The sequence below is a fragment of the Varanus komodoensis genome, unplaced genomic scaffold, assembly GCF_004798865.1.
Source record: "Varanus komodoensis strain SLA01 unplaced genomic scaffold, ASM479886v1 scaffold11, whole genome shotgun sequence".
Lineage (NCBI taxonomy): Eukaryota > Metazoa > Chordata > Lepidosauria > Squamata > Varanidae > Varanus > Varanus komodoensis.
Window position 1 is genome coordinate 24,379,364 of NW_025335317.1, and position 27,097 is coordinate 24,406,460.

At 43.6% G+C, this 27,097-nt stretch overlaps 1 protein-coding gene across 1 annotated transcript; it reads right to left on the reverse strand.

Annotated features, from left to right (window-relative positions):
* Positions 1 to 2,660: 2,660 nt before the first annotated feature.
* ACTA2 (actin alpha 2, smooth muscle) lies at positions 2,661 to 22,641 on the reverse strand. The gene is made up of 9 exons (XM_044420609.1): positions 22,597 to 22,641; positions 16,286 to 16,456; positions 14,640 to 14,768; positions 12,562 to 12,672; positions 7,739 to 7,823; positions 7,485 to 7,646; positions 5,456 to 5,647; positions 3,845 to 4,026; positions 2,661 to 3,027 (listed from the first exon to the last, which is right to left on the reverse strand). The coding sequence occupies exons 2-9, from the start codon at positions 16,412 to 16,414 to the stop codon at positions 2,884 to 2,886; spliced, it is 1,134 nt and encodes a 377-aa protein (XP_044276544.1). The 5' UTR covers positions 16,415 to 16,456; positions 22,597 to 22,641; the 3' UTR covers positions 2,661 to 2,883.
* Between the last annotated feature and the right edge of the window lie 4,456 nt (positions 22,642 to 27,097).

The window sequence follows — 27,097 nt, forward strand, 5'->3', positions numbered from 1 at the left end:
GATTGACTCCATAAAGGAAGTCACAACCTTGAATTTAGAACAGCTAAGCAGGAGTGTCATGGATAGGACATCTCAGTGGATTTTCATTCATAGAGTCACTATAAGTCAGAGGCGGCTTGATGGCACACCACTTAAAGAAAGGACGAAGCTATCCACAGGTGCTAGTCGTTAGCATGATGGAGATGGGTGAGATGGGGAGCCAATGTATTTGATTGATACTCTGATGTTCTACCAAGAAAGGGAACTCCAGGCAAAAAGACCTTGAAAAAGACTTGTTATTGACACTCATGTGTTTTTTGTTCTTAGTGCTAATTACCATGTAAAGGAAGATTTTTCCAAGACTCAAGGCTTAAACCTCACCATCCTGCATGCTGTGATCCTGGGGACAGTGGTCTTTGCCACAGCACCGGTATTTGCTTTTAAAAAACATGCAAGCACCCTTCATGCTTGTCTAGCTAGTCCCATGGGTGTTGCTGTGGAGCAGGGGACTTCTTGTACTCTAAATGTTGGATTCAAACATGGGTTCCTAACAGTATGAGCAATGATCAGGGATAATGGGGGTTGTATTTCTGCACCATATGGCTGATCAGAGAGCCTTTATCTCAGCTGTACATTATACAAGATGAGTCTTTTTGTGCCTGGATACATAATATCTGATAAAAACTGGCATTGTTGGCCACTACACTCTCTAGTTTTGTCAGAAAATCAGACTTGCTAGAATTGGTTGGCCTGATGGTTGTTACTTGCTTTACAACAAATATAACACTGGTGAGCCAGTGCAGTGTGGTGTAGTGGTTAAGAGCATGGGACTGGGACTCAGACGATCTGGGTTCTAGTCCCCGCTCAGCCATGGAGCCAACTGGGTGACTTTGGGCCAGTCGCAGACTCTCAGCCCAACCTACCTCACAGGGTTGTTGCTGTGGGGATAAGATGGAGGAGGAGAATGATGTAAGCTGCCTTGAGCCCTTCGTAGGAAAAAGGCAGGATATAAATTGGAAAATAAATAAGAACATAAGAAAAGTCATGCTAGATCAGATCAGTCTGCGTTCCACATGGCGGCAGGTAGCTGCCCACAGGTTTCCTCAGGATGGGCACAAGACCTCTGCCGGTCAAGCATCTCAGCAACTTGTGTATGCAGCCATGCGCCTCTGGTAAAGGAGCTAGAACATAGCTAGTTGCCAGCAGGAACCTCCTCCCACATGTCTCTGTCCAATCCCTTTTTGAAAGCCATCCCAATAGATAGCCATCACCATTCTCTGTGTCAGTGAATTCCATGGTTTATATGGCGTGTGAAGAAATACTTCCCCTGGTCTTGCCTAAACCTCCCACCAGTCAGCTTCGTGGGATGATGCCACATTGTAGCATTTACAGAGAGGGAGAAAAATTTCTGCTTAGGCAGCATTCTTTTTGAATGCAGCATATGGATAGGAGGTTATGGGCTTCCAGGTCCATGGATGCAGCAGCTTGCATTGGCTTGGAGGACATGTCCAGGCATAAATCTGTGCCAGTACATGCATTGGTCAGATCTTGCTTTATCCACTTCAGTGTTTTCTTCAGGTTACTCTAAATCAGGTGGCACACCGAACATGCTGTGCTGCCCCAATCCCCCTTTTCTGCTCCTTGGGATGTGTAACACTGGAGAGCTCGTTCCAGTTGAGTTCAGTGGACTTTGGACACATTTCCAACTTGACAACCAAAAGCAAGGTGATTTGAAGGTGGCTCAGCTTCTGTGAAATTGCTGAAAATATTTGGGCAAAATCAGAGCTGAAACTGTAGATCTAGCGTTAGTTTCATAAATCAGGGGCAACTCTCGTTTTCAGTGTTTCTTGCTTTAGTAGTCAACATAAGTTATGGAAGAATCCTCTTCCAAATGCATATACAGACACTCCACCTTGCCCACCTCCTAACCATGAATCACAGGGCAGGGCCCTGCCTTGACACCCACAGGTCCCCGGCTTGGTCCTTTACCTTCATTGCAAGGAGTAGTGAAGAAATTGAGCCATGACTTGTCCGCTTTCTGCCCTGCTCCTTTCTGCGGTCAAAGTCCCTCAGTTGAATCCCTGCCAGCCTGGCTAGCCAAAAAGGCATGGAACATAATGTTTTCAGAAAAAAATGGAATCCCACTGAATGTGCTAGAAAAGTGAAAATTTCAGCACAGTCTCAGTTGGACGACGCCTGCTGCTGTCACAACCACCTATCTCATAGGAGCTGAACTATACACATCTCCACCAGAAAACTAGCACCGCCTTCCTGGGGTCTGTCCTTTGCTGGGACCCATGATGCATGTGTGAGCTTATGATTTTAAGTACCCCAAGAAGCCTTCTTCACTGTTGGGTTTGGACTTCAGTTATCCTTGCCATTGTCAGAACATACGGAGAACCAAACCAAAACTTCATCCTAGCCTAGCATCTAGTTCACAGTACTGGCAGCCAAATGCTTCTGGGAAGCCCACAAGGAGGGCAACACCCCTTCCCTATTGTGACCCCAAGCCCATCAGCAATTGGTATTCAAAGGCCAACTACATCTGCTCATGGAGGTTCAAGCTCAGAGGTAATTCCTGTTGCAAGAGCTACCCACATGTGTTTGTGATGCAAAGACTGACTACAGAAGGGTCTATCTGCTCTTTTAGCTCTTTATATTCCAAAAGAGAGTTTCATTCGTTGTAGTCCATAAGGAAAATGGGAAGTGTTTTATTAATAAAATCATAAGCATCTAACTGATAACATGGTCATGATTTATCTCCCCCCCCCCAAATACTCCATGTAAATCTGATTGGAAACATAAAGATATTTGGAATATTGGAATGGGGCTATAAGACTGGAATTATTCCTGCATACACCACTGCTAATGTGCCTACGAGAGAAAGTAAAAGGGGAAGCAAACTTAGAAGCATTTGCGGTGAACAATGGATGGGCCAGCCTCATCATATTCCTGTTTGCTGATCCACATCTGTTGGAATGTGGAAAGAGAGGCGAGGATAGAGCCCCCAATCCAAACCGAGTACTTTCTCTCTGGAGGAGCAATAATCTGGAGAAAAAGGACATTCTAGTTAAACTGATGTCAGCAAGATACTATGCACTACATAAACAACTATTCCTATGGCAAAAAATAAGAAAAGCCCACATTGCGCATATGCAGGCTCATGGGGGTGGGGGCACGGGAAACTGTTCCTAAAGTCTCCACTTGTCTAAGTGAGCTTAGCTAATTGAGCTTATTTGACAGGAGTAAGTCAACACTTCTTTAGCTTTCAGCTTTTTCACAAAAGCCCTCTTACACAGATTTCTGTTTTGCTCTGACTTGAAAAAGGAATTCTGTTTTCAGGAAGATTTGCTGCAGAACACTGAGGGTAAAGTTACTCAATAGGATACTTTTGTAAGCATAATTATGATAACCTTCCGGTATCTCTTTTCCTTACAGGAAAAAAAGATGAAATCTCACCCTAGAATTTGGGTTGGCAACCTGAGGCCCTCCAGAAGCTTCAACCCACAATTCCCATTATTATTATTAGCATCACCTTAACATTTCTATATCGCCCATAGGCAATGCCATCTGGGTGGTTCACAAGATTCAAATCACCCATCCTGCGTTCAGCCAGGCCTGCCCCTGCTTAGCTTCCAAGAATAAGGCAGGATCAGACACTTTAGGCTATACAGAAACAATAGCCCTAGCCAGCATGGCCAATGATGAGTGATGAAGGGATTTGTAGACCAAAACATCTCTGCTCTAATACTAAAGTTCTGGTGGTGCTCCCATTTCCCTTACTCTCCATTCCTGTCTTTCCCACTAGGAAAGTTAAGTTAGGGATGCACTGCTACAAATGTGATAATGACCAATAATGGTGTACCTTGATTTTCATAGTACTGGGTGCCAAGGCAGTGATTTCCTTTTGCATGCGGTCCGCAATGCCAGGGTACATGGTGGTTCCACCAGACAGGACGTTGTTTGCATAGAGGTCCTTTCTGATATCGATGTCGCACTTCATGATGCTGTTATAGGTGGTTTCATGAATGCCAGCAGATTCCATGCCTGTGATGGTTGCAGTAAATACTTAAATATTCTTAAATAGTTATGACTATCTCCACCTTTTCAGCTGCTTTTCTATCTTTTCAGCTGCCTGTTCAAGGTGGATTATACTTAAAGGTTAGAGCCAATCCATTATAGTAAATGTAATAACCAGAGAAAAGCAGCACCAAAAATCATGGATAAACTCAAATACATCAAACTAAAACAAACTGTCAAAACTCACATGGTATCAAGGTGAACAAGGGCACAAATCTATGCATGTTCAGAGAGGAAAAAAATCCCATAAATCCTGGCATTCCCTACAGTTTCTGGCTTGGGAATGCTGTTATAGGACTTTTTTTTGTCTAAACATGTATAAGATTGTGCAGTAAAATGCTCTTCAATGATGCACTTTGAAGCTAAGCCTGACACATATGATTGGGGAGAACATACCAAAGTATAGGTGATACAACCAAGAAGGTCCCAAGCCGGCAACCACCCACCTTTCTTCTGAATCGGGCTTCCAGATAGGGTCTCAGGTTATGGGTAGAAAGTTAGAACTAAATACACTTGACTTAATTAAGCTGAAAAGGCATTACTATGTGAAGCCAAGGATATGAAATATGCAGCTACAGTATGTATGATTAAGGATCTGAGAATATCTTGCAGTAGGTTAAAGTTAAGCAATACTTATTTGGAGCCCAGTTCTGTTTTTAAAGTGCCTTCTAAAGCAAATACTGTGCTGAAAGAAGAGTTGGCATTTCTTTACCATTTTCAACTTGCAAAGAACTCCTTATATGATTATTGAAACTGTCTTTGAAAAATCACAAATCAAATCTGAGTTGAACTTTTCAAAATGGATTGCTCCAACTTGTCCTCTTAGCCATAGGTATGCAATTACCTTGGACCATTTAGCTGACAAGGAGTGCTACATCTAATTCTATTTTTTTTAAAGACCCCCTCCAAAGCATTATTGCCTCAAATAACATTCATGTACCTTAAGGTGGCATCTGCACTTTCGTATATAAGTCCTAGTATATGTTATATTTGCACACTTGTCAGGGAGTCGATGGCTCCCCACTGACACTGCACTTGATGCCCATCAGGTTTCTGCCACATGATGCATGGAATGGCCTTTGTCACCATGAGCTTGTACACAAATCAGCAAGTGAAGTGAATCAGTGGGTGGCTGTTCCAGATTGATTTAATGGGGTCTAGGATGGGGAACTGTGGCCCTCCAGAGGAGTTACCATAACCGCCATCTCCCCTAGCCATTTGCCATGCTGGATGGACTGGATGGGTGTTGGAGTACAACAACATCTGGAGGGGCAGTGGTTCCTCACTCCTAGCCTAGAGGAAAGACAAGGAGGGTGTTGCCATTTAAGGACTGGCACTGATTGTCATGCTGAAGCATGAAATAACGGGCAAAGAGACAGTATACAAATCACCTTACCAATGAAAGAGGGTTGAAAGAGGGTCTCTGGGCAGCGGAAACGTTCATTCCCTATTGTGATCACCTGGCCATCAGGCAGCTCATAGCTTTTCTCTAAGGAGGATGAAGAAGCAGCTGTGGCCATCTCATTTTCAAAGTCCAGGGCAACGTAGCAGAGCTTCTCCTTGATGTCACGGACAATTTCACGCTCAGCTGTAGAAGAAATTTGTTATGACCTACTTGTCCTTCATAAAAAGGACAATAGGCTTCTGTCTCAAAATTGGTTTTGTCTATCATTTAACCCTTATGTTTACCAAAAAGAGAAATGGTTTTATTTTTAAAAATTGCTGCAATCAAAATAAATACAAAACTACGTTTTGAATCATGGTTTGAATATTTGAAAATTTAGAGTGAAACATGTTCCCTTTCAATGTTAAATGGACACCATTTAGCAAATTCTCTTGGAGATTTAGAACAGCCTGAAAAAACAGCATGCTCTGTTCTGTTCCATGCACAGAGGTATGCTCCCTCATCCAGATCTGCTCGTTGGTTCAGGAATGCACAAACATTAGGGATCCACAAATGTAACAGAGCTCTGAGGCACCTCCAATATCACACAAGTGAACACCTGCAATGGAAAGTTTCTTTCTTTCCCCATTCAAGAATTTCTTTGCTCCTCCCCTTTCTCCAAACGGTCCCCAAGCAACTGGAGCGGCGTTGGTGAGCATGGGCACTGCTACACCAGGGAGCAGGCCACCACTGGATACAATCCTTATTTATTATTTTAAATGGTCACTGTGATACTGTTGTTTTATCATGATGTTTTCCTATGATTTTATTGTTTTTAAGAATTGTGTTCTGATTACTGTTGGAAGCCACCTAGAGTTCTCCGTTGGGACCACTGCCAGGATACAAGTGCAAAAAGAGATAAACAAACAAGCAGACAAATAAATAAATGAGCAAGCAGTGCGCACATGCTAGGAATAGACGTTGCTGTGGAACTCTGGCGTCGTATGTATAGCGACCAACGGATGGGTGACAAGGACTAAGGTGCACCCAACTAAGACTGAGCTGTTCCTACAGTATCTTTATCAGCAGGATGTCGTATGCATGGGAATGCAGTTTCTCATCCAAGGCCAATGGGAATGTGCATCTCTACCCACTAAGTTGGTGTAGTACTGTGTGCATTACTAATTACTTGCACTAAGTGGCGTGTAATTAGCAATGCACTACCTGTAGTTTCTGCTTAAATAAAGTTATTTTCCTACTGCTTGGGGGAATATTGGGTTCTTCAAAACCAAATCTTGTCCATAAGAGCACTCTAATGGTGAACAGGTTCTTCTATAAGATGTCTCATCCATCACAGTGAATGTTTCTCCATATTTCTAGTAAATTCTTCCTTGTTTTAGGGTACATGCTGAGTTTACACAGGTCAACAATACTTCATATGAACTGGCTGTATTCTCAGATTTCAGAATTTTCTGCAATATTCAGCAGTCTTTCAACAGAAAAGAGTTCCCTTGAAACATTTGAAAATTATTGATCTAGCATATACACTCAATGAAAAATATCATAATCATATGTCTATAAGTTTCTAAAAACGTAACATACAGCTTGAGAAATATATTGACTTCGTTGCAGGATTACTGCTATCCATGGTTTAACAAGCCCTGAGGGGCTATGAACAAACAGCTGTGTGCTTTCTGCGTGCTCCTGATGAGTCAAAGAATTCAGGGATGCTCTATCCCTGGGTTGTTTATCAGCATATCCAAAGCTTGAACTGGAGGTTGTTGGGAGAATAACAACCAGGACTAAGTAACCCATAGTTTGTTCTCAGGTTACAGTTCTGGGTTTCTCTCTCTCAACAGGATGCAATTATGAGTTTGGACATCAGGGTAAACAATCCAGCGATGGTACACCCATGGATTTTTTTCTTAACTCAGTGGGTGTGGGCTGGTGCTCACTGCCACTTCATTATCAACAGCCCATAATTAACAAACCATGGGTTGCTTTTGATGTGCAGGCTGGGTCATTGAGTTCATTTGGTTACCAGTAGTGACGAAGGAGTAGCCACGTTCTGTCAGGATTTTCATGAGGTAGTCAGTAAGATCACGGCCAGCCAAGTCCAGGCGCATGATGGCATGAGGCAGCGCATAGCCTTCATAGATTGGTACGTTGTGTGTGACACCATCCCCAGAGTCAAGCACAATCCCTTGAAAGAACACAAAGCAGGCAACAGTTTACCTCATATCAACTTACTCTCCTACATTTTCAGAAGTCCCAGAGCCAATATCATTTTCATACCTGTTGTACGCCCAGAGGCATAGAGGGAGAGAACCGCCTGAATAGCAACATACATGGCTGGGACATTGAAAGTCTCAAACATAATCTGAAAAGTAATGTAAACAAAAAGCAAAAAAGTATTGAGCTCATGATGACTTTGTTACTGAATGTGAAAGGAAACCACTGTACAACTATATAGGGTTCGTCATACTGATCATCAGTTGTGCATAAGTTATGGGATTTCTCTGATCCTTCTAAACCATTGCTTTCAAAATGTACAGATGCAAAGATATGTGATCAGTCAAGTCTATGAAGCAAGACAATGCCTAATAGGTGAAATATCAGTGACTTTGGTTTAGATCATACACAACATGGCAAGAACTTTCCTTCAAAGTAAAAATAAGTACCCACTGAATAGTAATTTACACTACAAACATAAACTGACTTCACAGTCTTCCTTCCCCTCACAAAATTACAATTCTTAGAATTCCTGAGGGAGCCATGACTGTCAATTCTTTTAAAAATCAAGATGTCGGTAAAAAGTATAAATTTATGCCATAAAGTAGGTAAGAGGATGAACTAAAAACCTCATTTGATTATTTATTTATTTATTTATTTAAAACATTTCTATGCCGCCTCCATCGCAACAAAGCCTCAGGGCGGCTCACAACAAGAACAAAATTATACAATAAAAATATTAAAACCCAGTGCATCTCGGCTTAAAAAATTTAAAATCCTATAAATAACCAATACATTAACAATTAAAGTAAGTTTTAAATAAAAAGGTCTTAGCCTGGCGCCGAAAAACAAATAACGACGGCGCCAGGCGGACCTCTCTGGGGAGTGCATTCCATAGATGGGGTGCCACCGCAGAGAAAGCCCTCCTCCGAGTACCTACCCTCCTAATTTCCTTCACGGAGGGTTCCCGGAGAAGGGCCTCTCCCGCAGATCTCAGGGGGTGGGCAGGCATATATGGATGTAAGCACTCCTTCAGGTAACCAGGACCCAAGCCGTTTAGGGCCTTATAGGTCATCACCAACACCTTGAATTGGGCCTGGACTTCAATGGGAAGCCAGTGAAGCTGACGGAAAACTGGGGTGATATGAGAACAACACCCAGTCCCTGTCAGCAGACTGGCAGCTCTATTCTGCACCAATTGAAGTATCTGGACCATCTTACAGGGTAGCCCCAGGTAGAGTGCATTGCAGGAATCTAATCGGGAAGTTACCAACGCATGTGTCACTGTCTCCAGACAGTTTTTCTCCAGGAAGGGACGCAGCTGATGGATCAGCCGAAGCTGAAGGAAAGCGCTCTTCGCCACTGCTGTCACCTGAGCTTCTAAAGACAGCTCAGGGTCGAGGAGCACTCCTAAGCTGTGAACCCTGTCCCTCAGAGGGAGTGCAACCCCATTTAGGACAAGGCCCAAGTCCCCCATCCCGAGGCCCGAACCACCCACCAACAGGGCCTCCATCTTGTCTGGATTGAGCTTCAGTTTATTGGCCCTCATCCAGCCCATTACCTCGGCCAGGCACCAGTTCAGCACAGCCACTGCCTCACCTGGGTTGGTGGAAAACGAGAGGTAGTGCTGGGTATCATCAGCGTACTGATGATTCTGCAGCCCACACCTCCTGATGACCTCTCCCAGCGGTTTCATGTAGATGTTGAATAGCAAGGGGGACAAAATGGACCCCTGCGGAACTCCATGGCATAACTGCCATGGCGCAGAGCCATAGTCCCCCAGCACCACCTTCTGAAATCGGCCGTTGAGATAGGAGCGGAACCACTGCCACACGGTGCCTCCAACTCCCAATCCCGCTAGCCTATTCAGAAGGATACCATGGTCGATGGTATCGTAAGCCACTGAGAGGTCCAGGAGAACTAACAGGGACGCACTCCCCCTGTCTCTCTCCCTGCACAGATCATCGTACAGGGCGACCAAGGCAGATTCAGTGCCGTACCCGGGTCTGAAGACGGACTGAAATGGGTCCAGATAATCAGTTTCACCCAAGAAAGCTTGGAGTTGTCCCACCACCACCCACTCTAGCACCTTGTCCAGGAACGGGATGTTGGCCACCAGTCTATAATTGGCGGCCACCTCTGGATCCAGGGATGCCTTCTTTAGGACTGGCCGGACTACCGCCTCTTTAAAGAGGAAGGTACCCGACCGTCTCTTAAAGAGTCGTTGACCACCTCCAGGATCCAGGTCCCAATCCCGTGCTTGGCTTTCTTAAGTAGCCAAGATGGGCATGGGTCTAATAAGCATGTGGTAGGGTGTACTTGTCCAAGCACCTTGTCCACATCATCAGGCCGCAACAACTGAAATTCAACCATTAATTGTGGACTCGATGGCGTCGTTGGCATCTCCTCAGTAGAATCTGGTTCAATAGTAGAGTCAAGCTCGTGATGAATCTGAGCGATTATTTTCCCTGAAATGCCTGGCAAAGTCGTCACAGAGGGCCTTTGAGGGTGGTACGAGATCTTTCTTTGGGCCTGGATGTACCAGCCCTTGCACCACCTGAAAGAGCTCTGCTGGACGGCATTGTGAGGAGGCAATGGAAGTGGAGAAGAATTTCTTCTTCGCCATCCTCACCGCCACAACATAGGCCTGATAATGGGCTCTTAAGAGTGTTCGGTCAGATTCACCCCGTGATCTCCTCCACCTACGCTCTAGACGTCTCCCAACCTGCTTCATTGCCCGTAATTCAGGTGTATACCAAGGAGATAAACAGGAATTATCATTCCTTCCTACTCTTAACCACTCCTTTATTGCAAATATACAAGTTATTATTGTAATGTGGGCATGGACAACTGGGTTGCTGTGTGTGTGTTTTCACAAAGCAACCTAAGGATCAACTGTGAGGATGAGCTCGAGCAATTTTTCATGGTCATGTGACTGCCATCCAAAAAGCTAAAGCAGTCATACAGCTCAACAATGACTGAACCCTGCATGAGAGCGGTGCAGATGGGCTCCACATGTCCTTTCTTAGGGGATGCTTATCTCAGGGAATGAGTGCCAAGAGAGTGACATTCCATAGGTGGAAGCCATTTATGCTTGCATATTCCCGACTTGACTTCTGCAATGCGCTCTACGTGGGGCTGTCCTTGAAGATGGTCCAGATAGTTCAATTGGTGCAAAATAGAGCTGCCAGGCTGCTGACAGGGACTGGGAGTTATGTTCACATGACTCTAGTTCTCTGTCAGCTTCACTGGCTCTCCATTGAAGTCTGGGCCCAAGTCAAGGTGTTGGTTATGACCTATAAAGCCCTTAACGGCTTGGATCCTGGTTACCTGAAGGAGCGCTTACGTCCATATGTGCCCGTCCGCCCCTTGAGATCAGCAGGAGAGGCCCTCCTCCAGGAACCCTCCATGAAGGATATTAGGAGGATAAGTACTTGGAGGAGGGCTTTCTCTGCGGTGGCGCCCAATCTATCGAATGCGCTCCCCAGAGAGGTCCGCCTGGCGCCAATTTGTTTTTCGGTGCCAGGCGAAGACCTTTTATTTAAACGTCATTTTAACTGCTAATATTATTTATTTATTTTACATCTTTGGCCAGGACATCTCCAATTATATTGTTTTTATATTGTTATTATTTATTTATTGTTGTGAGCCGCCCTGAAGCTTCTATGCCGCCCCATTCGCCGAAGCCTCGGAGCGGCTCACAACAATAAATAAATAATCATAATATAAAAACAATATAATTTGAGACGACCTGGCCAGAGATATAAAATAAATAAATAATATTAAGAGTTAAAATGACGTTTAAATAAAAAATAAATGAACGTTCTTCTCCTGCACACCCACTTAGATAGTGTTGAAGAGGGCCCTCTTTCTCCCATGTTGGCTCTTTGGGAACAAAAGGAGACAGGAAACTTTCCTTCTATGACTTTCCTAACTGAACTCATACCAGAGTACAAGCCAGCACAAAGAATGGATGATGGAAAACTGACACTACAGCCCTACACATCAAAAACCAAAGGTAGTTTGGAACAACCTTCTTACCAAATGTGCTCCAGCAGTACCAATACAGACATTTGTGGACGGGTTATCATGCAACTACCACAACACAATGACACAAAACATGAACATATATCAAATCATCGGAACAAGAGGCCGGGTGTAATATTTGACTTACCAGACTGAAAGCTGTCCACCAGCCATATCCCGCAGCTTCCTAAGTTGTGTCGAACTACAAAAACAGGGTTGTCAAGTATTTGGGAGGCCACAGTCTATGGCTTGGGGGAAGTATTCGGCTTTCTGTGTCACCATTGTGCAGGCCCGGTGCAGTTATAATTAAGTAAAGGGGAAACCGATTAAGGCATCATCCTGGAATCTGAAATTTCAAGGCTTGGATAGAGTACTACCTGTGATACTTTCTAGCTTTTACTTAGACAGGTGCCTATTTCAGCATTTTGCAACTTGATGTAGCATTTTGCAACTCCCAGCATCTATACATATTATGCACATTCTCATGCACATTATAAATGTGCAGACTTTCACAGAGGTACCCTGTTAAAGCATATTTGCATATATTTCAGAAATGGATACAGCATTTTAAATTTCTTTCAGTTGTGCACATGTTGTCAGATACATTTTTTATTTCTTTCTTAGAATATATTTAAAGCTTGGAAAAGTAAGTATTTCCAACTTCAAATTGCATTTGGTTCCAGGATGAGCAAACCAGATAAGTCCATTAAAAGAAAGAGAGAAGCAAGAAAACCAAACTTCAACACAGTGAATTTTTCACCTTTTTCTTCATAGGGAAGATGTTCTTTAAGCACAAGGGGGTAGGGTGCCAGGACCACCATCAACCCCCCAGACACTGAAGCACAGACGATGACATGTACCTGAGTCATTTTCTCTCGGTTAGCCTTGGGATTCAAAGGTGCTTCTGTAAGCAGAGTTGGGTGCTCTTCAGGGGCGACACGCAGCTCATTATAGAAAGAATGATGCCAGATCTGACACAAACGGCAAAGAGAACAGCTGGGGTCACGGTCAGGCCTGCTGCAATGGTCACAGTAGCCACCACTCTGTCACTTCTGTCAATGCTTCAAGCTGCAGAAGCTGCAGAACACCACGAGGTGCTAGAAGCTTCCAGTAGGAACACTCACATTCAGCTTAACTTCACTCTCACACAGAGAGGCATTGAACTGAAATGTTTACCAGGTTAGACAAAATGTTGTTTTTTAACCTGGGGAATTTACTCTTGGCTAGCCAGCATTTTTATCTAACGAGGTATGTTTTCCAGGTTGCTTTTCCTATATGGCAGCTATTTTACACAGGAAAATATAGTTACAACATAATGGCATTATTTGACAATGTTATTGCTTTTGAAATAAATGTTTATTTATTTATTTTTATTTTATTTTCAAAATGTTTGGAAGGTCCCAGGTTGCCCACCCCAATTGCAGATATTAATAGCAGGAACCACTTCCTCAATGTGTTGGTTGTTCAGTTTTTTTCTGTACCTTCTGTTTCTACCTACTCTGTGTAGAAACATAGAAGCAGAGCAAGTCAGAAGGAGCCTCTTGAGCCATCTATTCTGACCCCCGACTGCAGCCGGCTCCACTCATGACATGCCTACCAAGCGCCATGTCCAGCCTAATCTAGTTCCATATGGTTGGGCAGAATCCAGCAGGGTGTTTACATCTCTGTGGATTCCTTTACAACTCACCAATTCCTGTCCACAAGTGGCCACACTGCTTGTGGAAGGAAGATGTAGCACTTGTGGGGCAAGGGCAAATAAGAGAAAACGCTCATTTCTGGAACAGGACAGGACAGCAACGCTCATGTTATGATGCTCTTCCAGCTTGTTCCCATTGAGAAATGAGCATTTCTGCCTCCCCTGGGAAGCACTAGCTTTCTGTTGTGTGGTGTAGGGTGAGGAGGTCCTGCTTAAAGAGCAGAATCAGAGGAACCCACTGCTTGCATTATAGAAGCAAGAGAATCCATACAGGCATCAGGACGCTGCTGCATCCCCACCTATGCATATCCCAGGGAGAGTTCTTTATCACGTTATCTTCCTATAAACAAGGACAAATGCTTTGTGAAGTAATTTCAATGACCAATCCATCTGAGCTCGCTCTCTCTCTCTCTCTCTCTCTCTCCCCCCCCCCTCACACACACACACACACAGAGAGGGGGAGCGAAAGAGAGAGAGAGAAGCGTCTAGAAAAACAAGCAGGGAGTGGGGGATACCTGCAATGGAAGAAATGCCAACTCTACCCATTCCTTTTTAAAAATATCCATATAATGTGCAAAGAATTTACACATCATCCACCCTGTTTATAGAATCATAGAATAGTAGAATTGGAAGGGGCCATGAAGGCCATCAGGTCCAACCCCCTGCTGTTGCAGGACACCACGTTACACCATCCCACTCAGATGGCTGTCCAGTTTCTTTCTGAATGTTTCTAGTGTGGAAGAGCCCAGCACCTCTCTAGGCAGCTGGTTCCAGTGTTGTATTGCTGTGACAGTGGGGAAACCTTTTCTGATATCAAGCCTGTATCTGGTTTGTCACAACTTGAGTTGATTATTTTGGTATGTCCTCTTTGTGAGAGCCTTTGAGGTACTTATAGAGGGATATCATGTACCACTCAATCTTCTCTTCTCAAGGCTGAACATGTCCAGCTCTCCCAGTCTCTCCTCAAAGGGCAATGTTTCCAAACCCTGGATCATTTTTACTGCCCTCCCCTGGATGCTTTCTAATTGTTAGACATCCTTCTTAAATCTTTCCTTGTAGTTCCTCATCTAAATCATTAATAAAGATGCTGAAGAGCACTGGGCCTAGGAGTGAACCCTGCGCCCTACCAGTGACCTTCTGCATTTTCAGAAAGTGCCACTGACGAGCACTCTCTGTCATTATACTTGTCGTTCATTTTGTACTACATCCAGCGGTGTGCCTTCGCATTAACGATTTGCATACCTTCTCCATGTCATCCCAGTTTGTGATGATTCCATGTTCAATGGGATATTTCAGTGTCAGGATTCCTCTCTTGCTTTGAGCTTCATCACCAACATAGCTGTCTTTCTGACCCATGCCTACCATCACACCCTAGTAAGTTAGACAGGGGAGAAAGAAGGCCACTTCAGGCTCACAGACAAACAAGATGGCATGTATCTCAATTCATCTACTTTCATTTCAGGTGAGAAAGAGGCCATGGACACTTTCTCTTTACGTAAGCATGACAAACACCATGGAAAAGAGACCTATAGGAAATGAAGCCATGGCGCTGCATTACTCAGGCGGAGATCATTGATGCACCTCAGCCATTATCCTCCGCACTGCATTCAGGGGTCTCAGGTCTGCAATCCTTGCACCAGGCTAGGGATGCTCATAGACTGAGCTTGGGACCTTCTGCATGCAAGGCTGGGCTCTGCCCCTGAGTTAAAGCCTCTTGCTATTTCTCATTCATTCATTCATTCATTCAAGCCAAAACCCTCTAACATGAGCAGAGACCCATCTAGTGGTGAATGCAGAGCTGCTCACCCTTCCCAAGTTTCTGCTTCAGCAGCTCCTGCTGCCCACTTTCTGCACCCTGCTAATTCCATCCATGTTTACTCAGAAGAAAGTTCCAGGAATTTACACTGGATTTACTCCTACATAAATATAGTTAAGACTGCAGCATTACACTGCAAAAAGACCCACAGTTATGCAAGGCATTTTCTACAATGATGTTGTAGTAAAAAAACCCTATTAGTGCATTATCTTGAATAAGCTAAACCAAATCACAAATATTTGTAAGCTTTCATGATTGTCATATCAAAAAGTAATTTGGAGTGTGTGAATTCACCATCATCCGCTTCTTCCTTTCCCCTATTCATCTCTGCTTTCCCTCCAGAGCCCGGCTTTTTGTAGACTGATTAAGAGATCTGGAGATCTAAAAAGCTCGTACATTTCTTGTAAACTTTTGGTTGGTCTGATAAAATTATTATATGGATTTTGGAATTTAATTTGAAAATATAGCTCTATTAAGTGTATGCTCCATCCTGGTTAGAATGCAAGAATCGTGAGACAGAAGCTGCAGTTCCATAAGCCTAACATACAGTCAAATCCTGCAGAGCAACTGAGAGGCCATGTTTGATGTCTGTGGCTTATAGATCTTAGCAGCCAGAGCATCTTCCTAGGCAGTGGGCCCGGAATTTAACAACTTAGATGTTTAGTGAAAGATACTGAGTATTTTATCAGATTTGCAGTTATCCTAACCCATCATTATTCTATCCTTCCTCCCGCTCTCCAGGTTTTCTTTATGAACAATTGACTAGCATTCCACCCCCCTGCCCCATGCCCCCCCCAAAAAAACAGCCAAAGGAAAACGATTTTCAAACTCTAGCAAAATATGGCTAACTTCTAAGACAAAATCTCAAGAGGCTAAACTGAAAAAGAGTATGAGCACAATTTGCTCCAAAGAGCAACCCTGTTTATATCAACTGGAACTGGACTAATCTGAAGTAAATCAGATGAGGATTGTGACACAGTGGGAAGAAAGCAGATTCAGACCGTTCCCTTCCATGGCACTCCGTTTGTTCACCCATCCAAGTAGTTCCTTACTGGCTGGACCCATTATTCACCTGGTGCCTGGGACGCCCCACAATGGAAGGAAAAACCGCTCTTGGAGCATCGTCCCCAGCAAAGCCAGCCTTGCAAAGTCCAGAGCCATTGTCACAAACCAGTGCAGTGCTGTCCTCTTCTTCACACATCTTCTAAAACAATGTTCTTGGAACCTCCACACAGGTGCAGTCCTACAAATAGAACAGAGAAAGCCCCATGCAGCAGAATAAGTAACGCCAGTTAAGAAGATCAGCTGCAAATGCAGGGGTTAGCAAAAGTGGTGGCCTTAGTTAGACTTTTTTGGTAACAGTAAATATGGCAACGAAAAGTGAGAAGGAGCAGTGGGTTTCCTCCTCTTTCCTCCATTCTTCTCCATTATCCTATTAGGACTTAAAGAGCGATGACCTTTGGGGCTTTTAAAATGGCAGTAGCCCCTGAAGGAGACCCAACTGCCCCTCTCTTGAGGCCAGCATTCCCAGCTAAAAGTCCTCCAGATGCTTCGGACTTCGGGGTTCATCATTCACAGCCAGCATGGCCCATGGTCAGGAATCCGGGGAGTTGTTATCCAAAACATCTGGAGGGCATCAGGCTGGGGACAGTTGCTGTAACTCATGCTGTGGTGCTCTGTTTTGTGCTAGGACAAGAGAGAAAGAGCTGCTTCCTGCCATTTCTACCACCACCACACCTGTCTGGTCCAAAGGAAAAGGGAGAATTTGAAGGGTATTCTGGGGTATCAGCAAGGGAGGTTTGGAACATTTCTCTAGCACAGATTTTGTTCTGAGCTCGAAAAGAATAGCATCCTTTTCAGAACTCAGAAATTTGTTTCTGAGCCACTCTTGGGAGGACCTCATACGCAGGAGAAGGAGGAAAGGAAATAAGAAAAAAGAGAGCAAATATAAAAAGAGAAAGGGGCGATGAAAAGGGAATGTGAAGGCAGTTGTGTATCAGCTGGGCAAACAGTAAAGGAAGTAAGCACTCAGCCACAATGACTGCTGCCAGAGGGAAATATAACCGCAATGTAGAACGCTGCAGACAGGGTCCTATATGTGATTATGTTGCATAAGATAAGCTTTCATATAAATGTCACTATCTTCCAATTTGCCTATTCTAGGAGTTCCACTACTGCACACTTCCAGAGTCTTCTACCTCAGCCTTCCCCAAGTTGGTGTCCTCTAAGTATTTTAGACTACAGCTTCCAGATATTGTGTAACTGTTGTTCTGCTGAGGAGGCAGGCAAGAAATGTTTCCACCCAGTTTTAGGTGACTCAGAAACATTGCAAGCCTCCAGTCTAAATAAAAAAGATCTTTGAACTTATTAAACAGCCATTATTACGCAGTTTGTATTTAGCCTACAAGACCTTGAAGACCAACACTGCAGCTTCACAGTTCAGCAACTGCAGGAGTATGCTATGCTGTCGGCAATTCAGGTTTAGCATGAATCACAACCAGGGGGCCAGAGTGAACCATATGGTGATTTACAGTGTGTTATAAGTCAAATATCAGCCTATCAGCCACTGTCCTCCATTTAGCCTTCCTTGCAGTAGCAATTCAAGGGAGGTGAAGGTGCTACATTTTCAATATGCAGAGTTAAAGCAGTTTCCATCACATCTTGTTGCAAGCCTGAGATCTCCAATGTGATCCACCTGGTTTGTGGCTTCTCAGAACAGCATCTTCATCAAAGTGCTTGGGAGATTAGACCCATGTGGGATATAAGACAATCATAACACTAAACAAATAAATAAATAAATAAAAAGATTGGTACCTTCTGGAAGACAAATGGACTTTGCTTCTTGTCCAGTTGCGTCTTACAAAGTGAACTGATAGGCCTTTTGCCAGTCTTTGCCAGTGCCAATTTAATTATGATGGCACCTGGCAAGCACAATTAATAGACACAGTTGTGTTTGCAGGTGCCTAAAAAGCACAGGATATCATTACTGTCTGTGATAATCATATTTCCGAGCTTTTGTATGATTTTAAAATATGAAAATTTCTGTCTGTCACTGTTGCAGTAATCGTTGATAATGCTTATCATCTACCTTTCTGCCAAGAACCTCTGAGAAATATACAAGTGCGAATTCAGCATTTTACCCTGGATATCACACTGGCTCTTGGATATGCTTCAGAGCACAGCACAGAACAGAGAAGTATCTGATCAAGATTTTCAGATAGTGCAGACATGGCTGCATTGTTCTTGCTATTCCCATAACTGGCAGACCAGAACAAACAATTCCAAATAGCAAAACTCACTAGATTATGAAAAATAAGGATACACTTATATGATGTATACTGGCTATAGAAAATGAACACAGTCTGAAGAATTCAGCTTCTGGTGCAGGATTTCAATTTGATTTAGTGTGGAGTACAAACAACCCTGCTAATTAGACTGCCATTGCAAATGTAGCTTCGCAGTAGACAATCATCCAAGTCTTGAATATAAGGCCTGTGTACTAGATTCTAGCAGCCTTGAACTAAAAGATGGAGTATTAAAATGTATGTGGAACTGTTAGCATACATTCAGTATAGAAGGCTTAATGTTCTCTCAAGAGATGGGTAAGAAAATTAAGACTAAAGCAAATTGTTTACAAGAAAAGAGCATAATCCCCAAAGCAGTAGGAGAGCCCTTAGACACAGAGGAAGGGGGAATCTCATGATTTTCCATGGGTTTCTGCTGCCATGACATCTTCTTCTGTAAAGGAACACAAGGCAAAGTGCATTCCCAAGTCGTCTCCCAGCTGGGTCCAGACTGGTTCAGCTTCGGCAGGGCGACTCCATCATGGCTCCTCGGGCCATCTGTTCCTACCCTGGAGCTCAGAACTGTGATCTAATAGGCATGGCTCTGAGATCTGCTTTGCAACCCAGTGACTGACTTCTTTTTGTTTTGGATGGGAGAGAAACCAAGTTCAAGTGCCTTCTTAGCCAAAATAAAAGAAATATTAAAATACATATTATATAAGAAATATAAATGCAAACCAAGGGAATCACCCAAGTTCCCATTATATGTAGCACATTTAGGGTGGTATCCGGTGAGAGCACAGCATCAAACTCCAGCTAATCCTGGCATTTTCATGTTTATTACATTGCTATCTTCCTTTTACTAAGTGCACATGTCAGTAAATGTGGAAAGCTTCTCATTCAGTGTCTTTGGGTAAGTCACTCTCTTCTTTGCACCTCAGACTTGCTGATAATGTAATTGGTGCCCATCTGAAATTTTTGATGCTTGATGAACACTTTTTAAAATTAAAATTAGTAAAGAGAAGAACATGCTTTTGGCTGTGATTTACTAAAAAAGAAATGTTTGAAAACATCTATTGAATAGGAATAGGTGCTATTTATATTAAAGTATTTGCTCCAATGCACAGAAACTTTACTAAACTTGAGTTCCTCTAGTCCATTTGGAAGAAACCATTTCCTAATTAGGAAACAAAGTCTTTCAAAAGTCTGTTTTTGGAATAGAACTGGAGAGGTCAAGGGTTTTCCCCCTTAAACTCAAGTCAAGTGAGCCAAAAATCCTTGGAGAAAAGGGCGGGGGTGAAGGAATGCTGCAGTTCTGTTTGAGTGTGGAAAGCTCTAAATGAAAGCCATATTTAGTAACTACTAGCAAAGCTCAGAAATTCAAGGAAATCAACCCTTTAAGACAAGCCCTCCAATGGCAGTCAAGTAGTGTTTTAAAATATGGGATGTTCTAGTGTGTGATACAGATGATCTGCAGTAGCTAAGCTGACCCAGAACTCACAATGAACCTGCCAAGTGAGTTTCTCAAGAATGATTAAGGTAGGCAATTTACAGCTAGTCATCTTGCTTCCACACAGAGCTAAAAATTACCCCAATGCACTAGATTCTGCAGGATGCTACAGCAAAGGGGGCTCTTTCAAAATTGCTGTGCATGCTGTCACTTCTTACAGTAATATTGCAACTGCTATTACTGGTGTCCTTCTATTTTATTGCATTTTTGAGCCAGGGAGACTCAAAACAATACAAGTTAAAATGTAAAACAAATGCCATTTGAAATCACAACAGAAAAAGGCAGCAGAGGTCCAGTTAAAATGTAATCTCAGTCCCTCTAAGGATGTCAGTCTAAGGTTATGAAAGAGGAAAGCTTTTCCTTCTAAAAGCAATGAAAGAGGCCAGGTAGGGGAGCCTCTCTCAGAAGGAAACTCAGCAAGCCGGTCTGCTGCAGTGTTTGGAGCATCCTACTGGGAGACCCATGCTGTAGTCCCCACTCAGCCATGAAGCTCACTCGATGACCCTGGGCCGGCCAGCCTCACCCATCTCAAGCAGCTGTCGTGAACGGGGCTCCGTAAGCTGCCTTGGGTTCCTCACAAAAGGTAAATTGTGGGATATAAATACAATGTAATGCTAGTAATAAAATAATAACATGAACAGTGGCCCATGGAGAAGGCCCTGGGCTTTGTGCTTTCAGACCCACCACACTCCATATGTACACATACACAGGATGAAATGAACTGGGAAAGGAATTTGTAACAACAGAACTTGCCCGATGACCTCAAGACAAGGAAGGTATTTGGCCAGCAGTTTTGGATATAACAGCCACAAGAATCTCACAAGCAAAAGCAAACATAATTTCAATTAATTATGTGTAGATGAATCAACATTCAGTTGTCCATAAGGAGTAAACATTTGTAGCAGCCAGATCCTATCAGCAAGTACCATTCAAAGTACAGGACAGCAGGAGTTTAATGATGGAATTCAGCACTAGATGCTGTGGTACACAGACAAAAACTATTCAGGGTGGATGCCAGGAAGTACTTCCTGATGGTCTGGACCCTGAGGGTATGGAATGGGCTTCCACAGGAGGGGAGGTAGCTGAAGCCCCATTGGTGCAGGTGTTCAAGGATAGGTTGGACATGCACATGGTAGGTATGTCTTGAGTGGAGCCAGCTGGAGCCGGGGGATCAGACTAGATACTGTAGCTCAGAAGACCCCTTCTGACTCACTCTGTTTCCATGTTTTTATGTTTCTATCGTACTTCAGCTAGCTATCTATTCAGTTCAGGATCCTATGAAGCAGAATCTCATGTGCATCTATGGCTTGCTCCGTGTAGGATTCCTTTACCTCTTTCAGTTATGCTCAGAGTCAAAACCAGAAGAAATTGTAAATGTCTTCTCTCCAGGACTACCTTCTGTTTCCAAGCAGGTGGTGACATTCATGACCATCTAGACAATAGTTATGTTTTTGCAGCATCCACCCCAGTGCATAATTTTATATCAAGGTAGCTGCCACCTGTACCTGCACTTATCTGAAGAAACAGTAAAGTCATGTTCTGTCCTGCTAGCTTTTTATGCCTACTTCTGACAAATTTCCATTTCTTAGGGGTTAATAGTAGCAGCAATAGTAATCACAGTCATCATGTTTACATAGCACTTGAGATGTCAAATAACATAAGCAAAGCACAAGTTTCTTGGAACATTAAGCTTACAACTAGAATTGAATGCAGTTCCTGTGCTAAAGCAACCAAAGGGTAAAATGCAAAGAGTGTATCTGCTCTTAGGCTGGTCCAGTTACTTTTCCGTGCTTGGGAATTCTAATAAAATGAATCTATCTAAAAGGTGAACATCCCTTTCCAGGTTCACAATGTGGAAGCAAAGGCATGCAAGCTGACCGGCATCCAAAGAAAAGGTGTGAAAGGAACAATCTGAACCACAGCAGTTAGGAGGGGAAAAGCTGGCTTGTAAGGATGGCTTTTTCTTGCTTAAATAACAGTGTGACTAGTAAAATGAACGTATTGTCAGAAACAGGCAGAAAGGCTGTGCAACATTTTGTTTATAAATGAGATAGTTTAGACATGCTATAGCTATTTTATCATTGCAATATGAATAAGCAAGTAAAAGAGTGAGGATAAGAGAATCAGAAAAATGCACAATCGAGCCAAGGTTAACCCAAGTCCCACTGATTTCAGTGAGGGACGAGAATAAGGTACGTACACAAATTCTCCCATCAAACTAAGTGGGTGCTAAGCAGCTTGATTAGTTCATGCCATACAGCCACCTCCTATGCACGTCCACTCAATGGGCCTTCCTTCTACACACACTTACTTGGGAGAGAATTCCCCTGAGTTCAGTGAGTCTTACTTCCCACTAAATATGCTGCAACAAAGGCTGGCTGCAAGATTGCAATCTAAGGATGCACTCCACACCCTTCTGCAATAAAAAGCAAACATCAACTGAGTTTTCTGAGTGTGACTCACACATTTACTCATATACTGGGGGCATTACTTCATAGGAATATTCGATCAAAGCAGCATGGAGCCTTTTCCTTCATTAAACCAACCAGGCAAACCCTGAAATCTCTCCTCTGGTTCACTGCCACTTACCCTGTCAGCGCTTGGCTAGGGAGAGCTGCTCTGGGATGGTGCACTGGGAAACTGAACACACATGGATTATATAGCTCCTCGGCCTGGCCCCCTCCCGCCAGCTTCCCAAACAAGGAGCAAACCCAAGCTCCATCTCCATCTCTCTGTCAAACAGAGCCATATAGGGGCTTTTGCACAAAACCCTCTGATCTGGGTGGCCTCAAGGCCCTGGTCTCTCCCACTTGGCATTCCTTTCTGCCTCTCATAGAACGGGAGGAGTTATCAGCTGCGTGAAACACAAACACAGTCCGAAGTCCAGAGAGCTGCTGAAAGACGGCTCGGATCGCACAGGAGTGACAGGCAGCTTCTGACAGCGCGCGACAGGCAGCCCTGCCATTCTGTGGGTTCTGCATCAAGGAGGGATGGGTCCCACAGACAGGCAAGCGTCCTACAGAGCGTTTTCGCTGGCATTCCCCTTCATAGCACAGTAAGGGCGAAGAGAGCCACTTTTATGCATGAAAAGATAGCAGAAAGTGCTATTTTAAGGGTCTATGTTTTATTTGACCAATCTGAGCTTCAGAATTGTGACTCAAATAGATACCCTTTTAACAGTTTTGCAAATTATTTTAATTACTACTGTTGTTTTCACTATCATTATTGTAAATATACAAAATAATACAGGTCACTGCAAATGAAAGGGGTATTGCAAAGCAGGAAAAAGGACAGAAAGGTGTAAGTAAAATGTTAAAGAGGTTAGATAAGCTCCCCCATGAGGAAAAGTTGCAACAGCTGAGGTTGGTTAGCTTAGAAAAAGGGCAAGGAAGGGGAGACATGTCAGAAGTGTACAAAATTATGCAAGGTGTGGAGAAAGCAGAGATGGAGACATTTTTCTCTTCTTCCCATAATACTCAAACCCAGGATCATTTCAGGAAAGCTGATTGGTGGGAGATTCAGAGTGATACGTCTTCTTACAGCAGCCAGTCAAACTATGGGAGATGCAGATTTGGGGAGCTTGAAAGGCGGATTGGACAAATGCATGGAGCAGAAGGCTGTTGGTGACTCCTGGTCCAGATGGCTCCATGCCAGCTCCAGTATCAGAGGCTGCATGCTACAGTACACCAGATGCTGGGGCATTTAGGGAGGAGGGTTCTGCTACACTCATGTCTTGCCTGGAGGAATCTGGGACAGCTAGTGGACCCCCATGTGAAAAAGATGCTGGACTAGATGATCTGACCCAGCATGATTCTTCTTGTTATGTTGAAAGCAATGGCAGTCACATATCCAAAAGCATAGACTGAATATGCTGCTAACCATACAGCACAACATTATATATGTCTACTCAGAAGTAAGTTGCACTGAGTTAAGTGAGGCTTGTTCCCAGGTAAAATACTAGAAATTGCAACCTGCCTGGAAACAAATTCCACTGGGCATAAAGGGAGAAATCTCAGATAAAAATGAGATTGGGCACTTGGGTTTTCTTTTATGAAGGCCATGATAATGTATTGATGTGATTGTTAGTTTTTAGCACAGCCTTGGATTTAATTATTTCCATCCTTGGATCATCCTCTGTTTAAATAACTGCATTCAGAGTGAGTGTTGACATCTCTGCATAAAATATAAAAATCACAAATCAAGACTAGTGCTAAAGTAAAACTTGTCTATTCTTGGCTAGTAAACTGAGGCCTAAACATACAATCCTTGGGTGGATGCCCCATGTGGGTGCCCCATGGCCATTTTTGTGCCTTTCTCTGCTGCTCCAGAAGACCTTAAGATTTGAGCAGATGCATATGGGGGAAGGTGGCATTTTGAGTATCCTGGTCTACAGTTAATCTGATCTCACCAGATGTCTTGGGCTACAATCCCCATCTTCGCCCAGCAAGTTCCTACAAGTGTTGGAGCTATACTCTAACTCATCTGGAGAGCACCAGGTGGCAGGAAGCTAATTATACAGTAGAAACTCAGACATAGTTTCTCTGACAGAAAAGACCAGTAAACTGTTACAGAGAAAGAGAGAAAACAGGAAGTTGAAACAGAAAGAAACCCATCTTCTCTTTGAAGTCAGAGCTGTACTTCTACCTCAGATTTTTTTCACTCCTTGCAAAGAGTCCCGTGCTTTTTGCAGTTCTCTGTGTGTGGAGGGGTGGCTTTCACTATGAGGCTCTGCGGAGAGGGCAGAAAAATGTTGCAAAATCTACATCCACAACACAGAGCATGCCCCAGGCATGGTAAGTGACAGCACGAAGAACTGGTGGGTGGGTGGGATGCTGCATGTGCAGCGTGATTTTGAAGGTTCCTTGAGAGGCTGTGTCAACTTTTGGATGCCTTGAAGAGAGGGAGTGCTGCTAATTGACTAAGATCAGCACTCTGGCAAGCCCAGGAAGAATTGCCCACATACACAGTTTGCCCTCAGGGGCCAAGCACTGGGGAGGGGACAGGTGATGCAGCCCTGTTTCCATCTAGAAGAACATTTGAGATTGAATAGCAAAGCATGCTTAAGGATATTTATGGGAGCTTGCTGTGAACTTATTGTTCACATCTTGGGCAATTTGCTCAAGAAAAACGGAAGCAGTGAATGCTCTAAGCAGTGAAAGCTCTTTTGAGGCTTTCATTCTTTTTTTTTTTTATTAAAACATTTTTATGCTGCCCCATTCGCCGAAGCCTCGGGGCGGCTTACAACAATAATTGTTGTGATGAGTACAATTCTGTACTCATCTCTCTCCATTCTTAGTCACTTGTGGCTGCTTTAAATGGAAACAAAGTCCTTGAAGTCACCCTTCTTCCTTTCAAACCACTTTGCCAGGTTTTCTCCCTTTTTTTCTCCTTTTTTTGGGGGGAATGGAGAAAATTGGGTAGTTTTTGCTCTTGTGAAACGAAACGTCTTCTGTGCTGTCACGAGCAAGGCTTTTCTTCACACATTCAAAGTCACAAACCCTTCTTGCAAAAAGTTCTTTATTGATCAAAGTGTTTTCCATAATCACAGTTTTACATAATAAACCTCTGAGCATGCACAGAGCAATTCATTAAACCCAAATCTATTATCTACGACTAGGAACACTCCTTATGAGTATGTTTGTGCCCCATCCTTTCAGGAGGGCCCTTCTGGGAATGAGCACGGCTCCTCTCTGCATGCCGATCCTCTAATTGGATAGCCCTCCTCTGCCAACGGGGCTGAGAGCCATACCTGCCTTGTCTGTCTCCCCTGTTCCAAGCCCCCTCCCACATCAAGTTTATTCTCAGAGGCTGCTGGAGCACCTGGGGAGGCTGCCCTTGAGAGCTTCTCTCATCTCAGTGTCTGGGATTGGCCCACATTCCCCGCCCCCTCATTTCCCTTTCTCTCGGAGTACCAATCAGTATGCCCTGGGAATGCACGCCAGGAGCGACTGCCCTTCCCACTCCCAACAAGTGCTTTTCTTGTTCTACTATGTGCTGGGGGATCTTAAGGGAAGGAGAGAAGAAGGTCAAAGTTCTGAATCTGAGCAAGAGCAGCAAGACAAAAATGTGTATCGATCAACATACATGCACCCGGGCACAAAGGTTCATGGCTAGAAATGGGATAGAAAAAGGGTGGAGGGAGGAGCAAGTCCACCCATCAGAGCCAGTTTATTTTGCAGCATGTGATACACAGGATGGGGGAAATGGGTGCGTGGAAAAACTGTGCACATTCTGAATGCTAAAGGAGCCGGAAGCTGTAGCTGCAAGCCTCACGTCGGAAAAACCCAGTGTCACCACAGTACAAACTACACTCTGGCTGAGGCGCTTCTCTAGAAGAGAGGAAGTGTACTTGCGGCAGTAAAGTAGCGGCTGTAGCACAGAAGCATGCTTGCTTATTTATCTATTTATTTATTTATTTAGTCATTCTTTCATTCGTTCAGCTTATATTCTGCTATAACAAGTCTGAAGAGTCTCCAAGCAGATTACCATGTAAGAATACAAATGGATTACAACCTAAAAAATAATACAAATAATACAAATGTTCCTAAGAAAAAATACAAATGGTCTGAAAAGATAAGGAAAACTTGTTTGGGAGACTAATATTTCTATTCAGTGCAAATAAATTGTATAAAATACCCTGAACTTTAAGGAAAGTTAGGAAGTAGATTAGAAATCAGGATACAGCTCGGACATGCATATTGCTAACCATTGTGCATGAGAAGCAATACTAGATTGTTTGTCGCTCCAAACGACTAGAAGACATCTGCAGATGCAAAAACTGAACTGCCCTCGCACTTTTCCCCCTCCTGCCTACATATCCTGCACTGAATTAGAAACTTTCAAAACACAGTAGCCACATAACGTAAGTCATGAAGGCACTTTCAGCTGGGTTTTGAAATGTGTCTCAGAGAAGATCTGATCTGTGTCTGCTTGCTATAGACAGTAACAGTGGCGGCCATCTCATAAGTACCAGCTGCCATTTTCTAAAACTCAGAAATGGTGTAACATCTATCCTTCTATACTGCAGATTACAGCAGAACCCTAACCCTAACCCTAATACATAGCACTGTACATTAGGTAGCCTTGTATA

Bases quoted from the DNA above. Each gene is read 5' to 3' on its own strand.
- ACTA2 (XM_044420609.1), bottom strand. From the start codon at position 16,414: ATGTGTGAAGAAGAGGACAGCACTGCACTGGTTTGTGACAATGGCTCT. The intron at 7,647-7,738 runs GTATGAAAATGA...TGTTCTTTCAAG, and splicing joins TGCCTCTGGGCGTACAACAG to GGATTGTGCTTGACTCTGGG. The intron at 5,648-7,484 runs GTAACCAAATGA...TTTCTTCTACAG, and splicing joins CTACTCCTTCGTCACTACTG to CTGAGCGTGAAATTGTCCGT.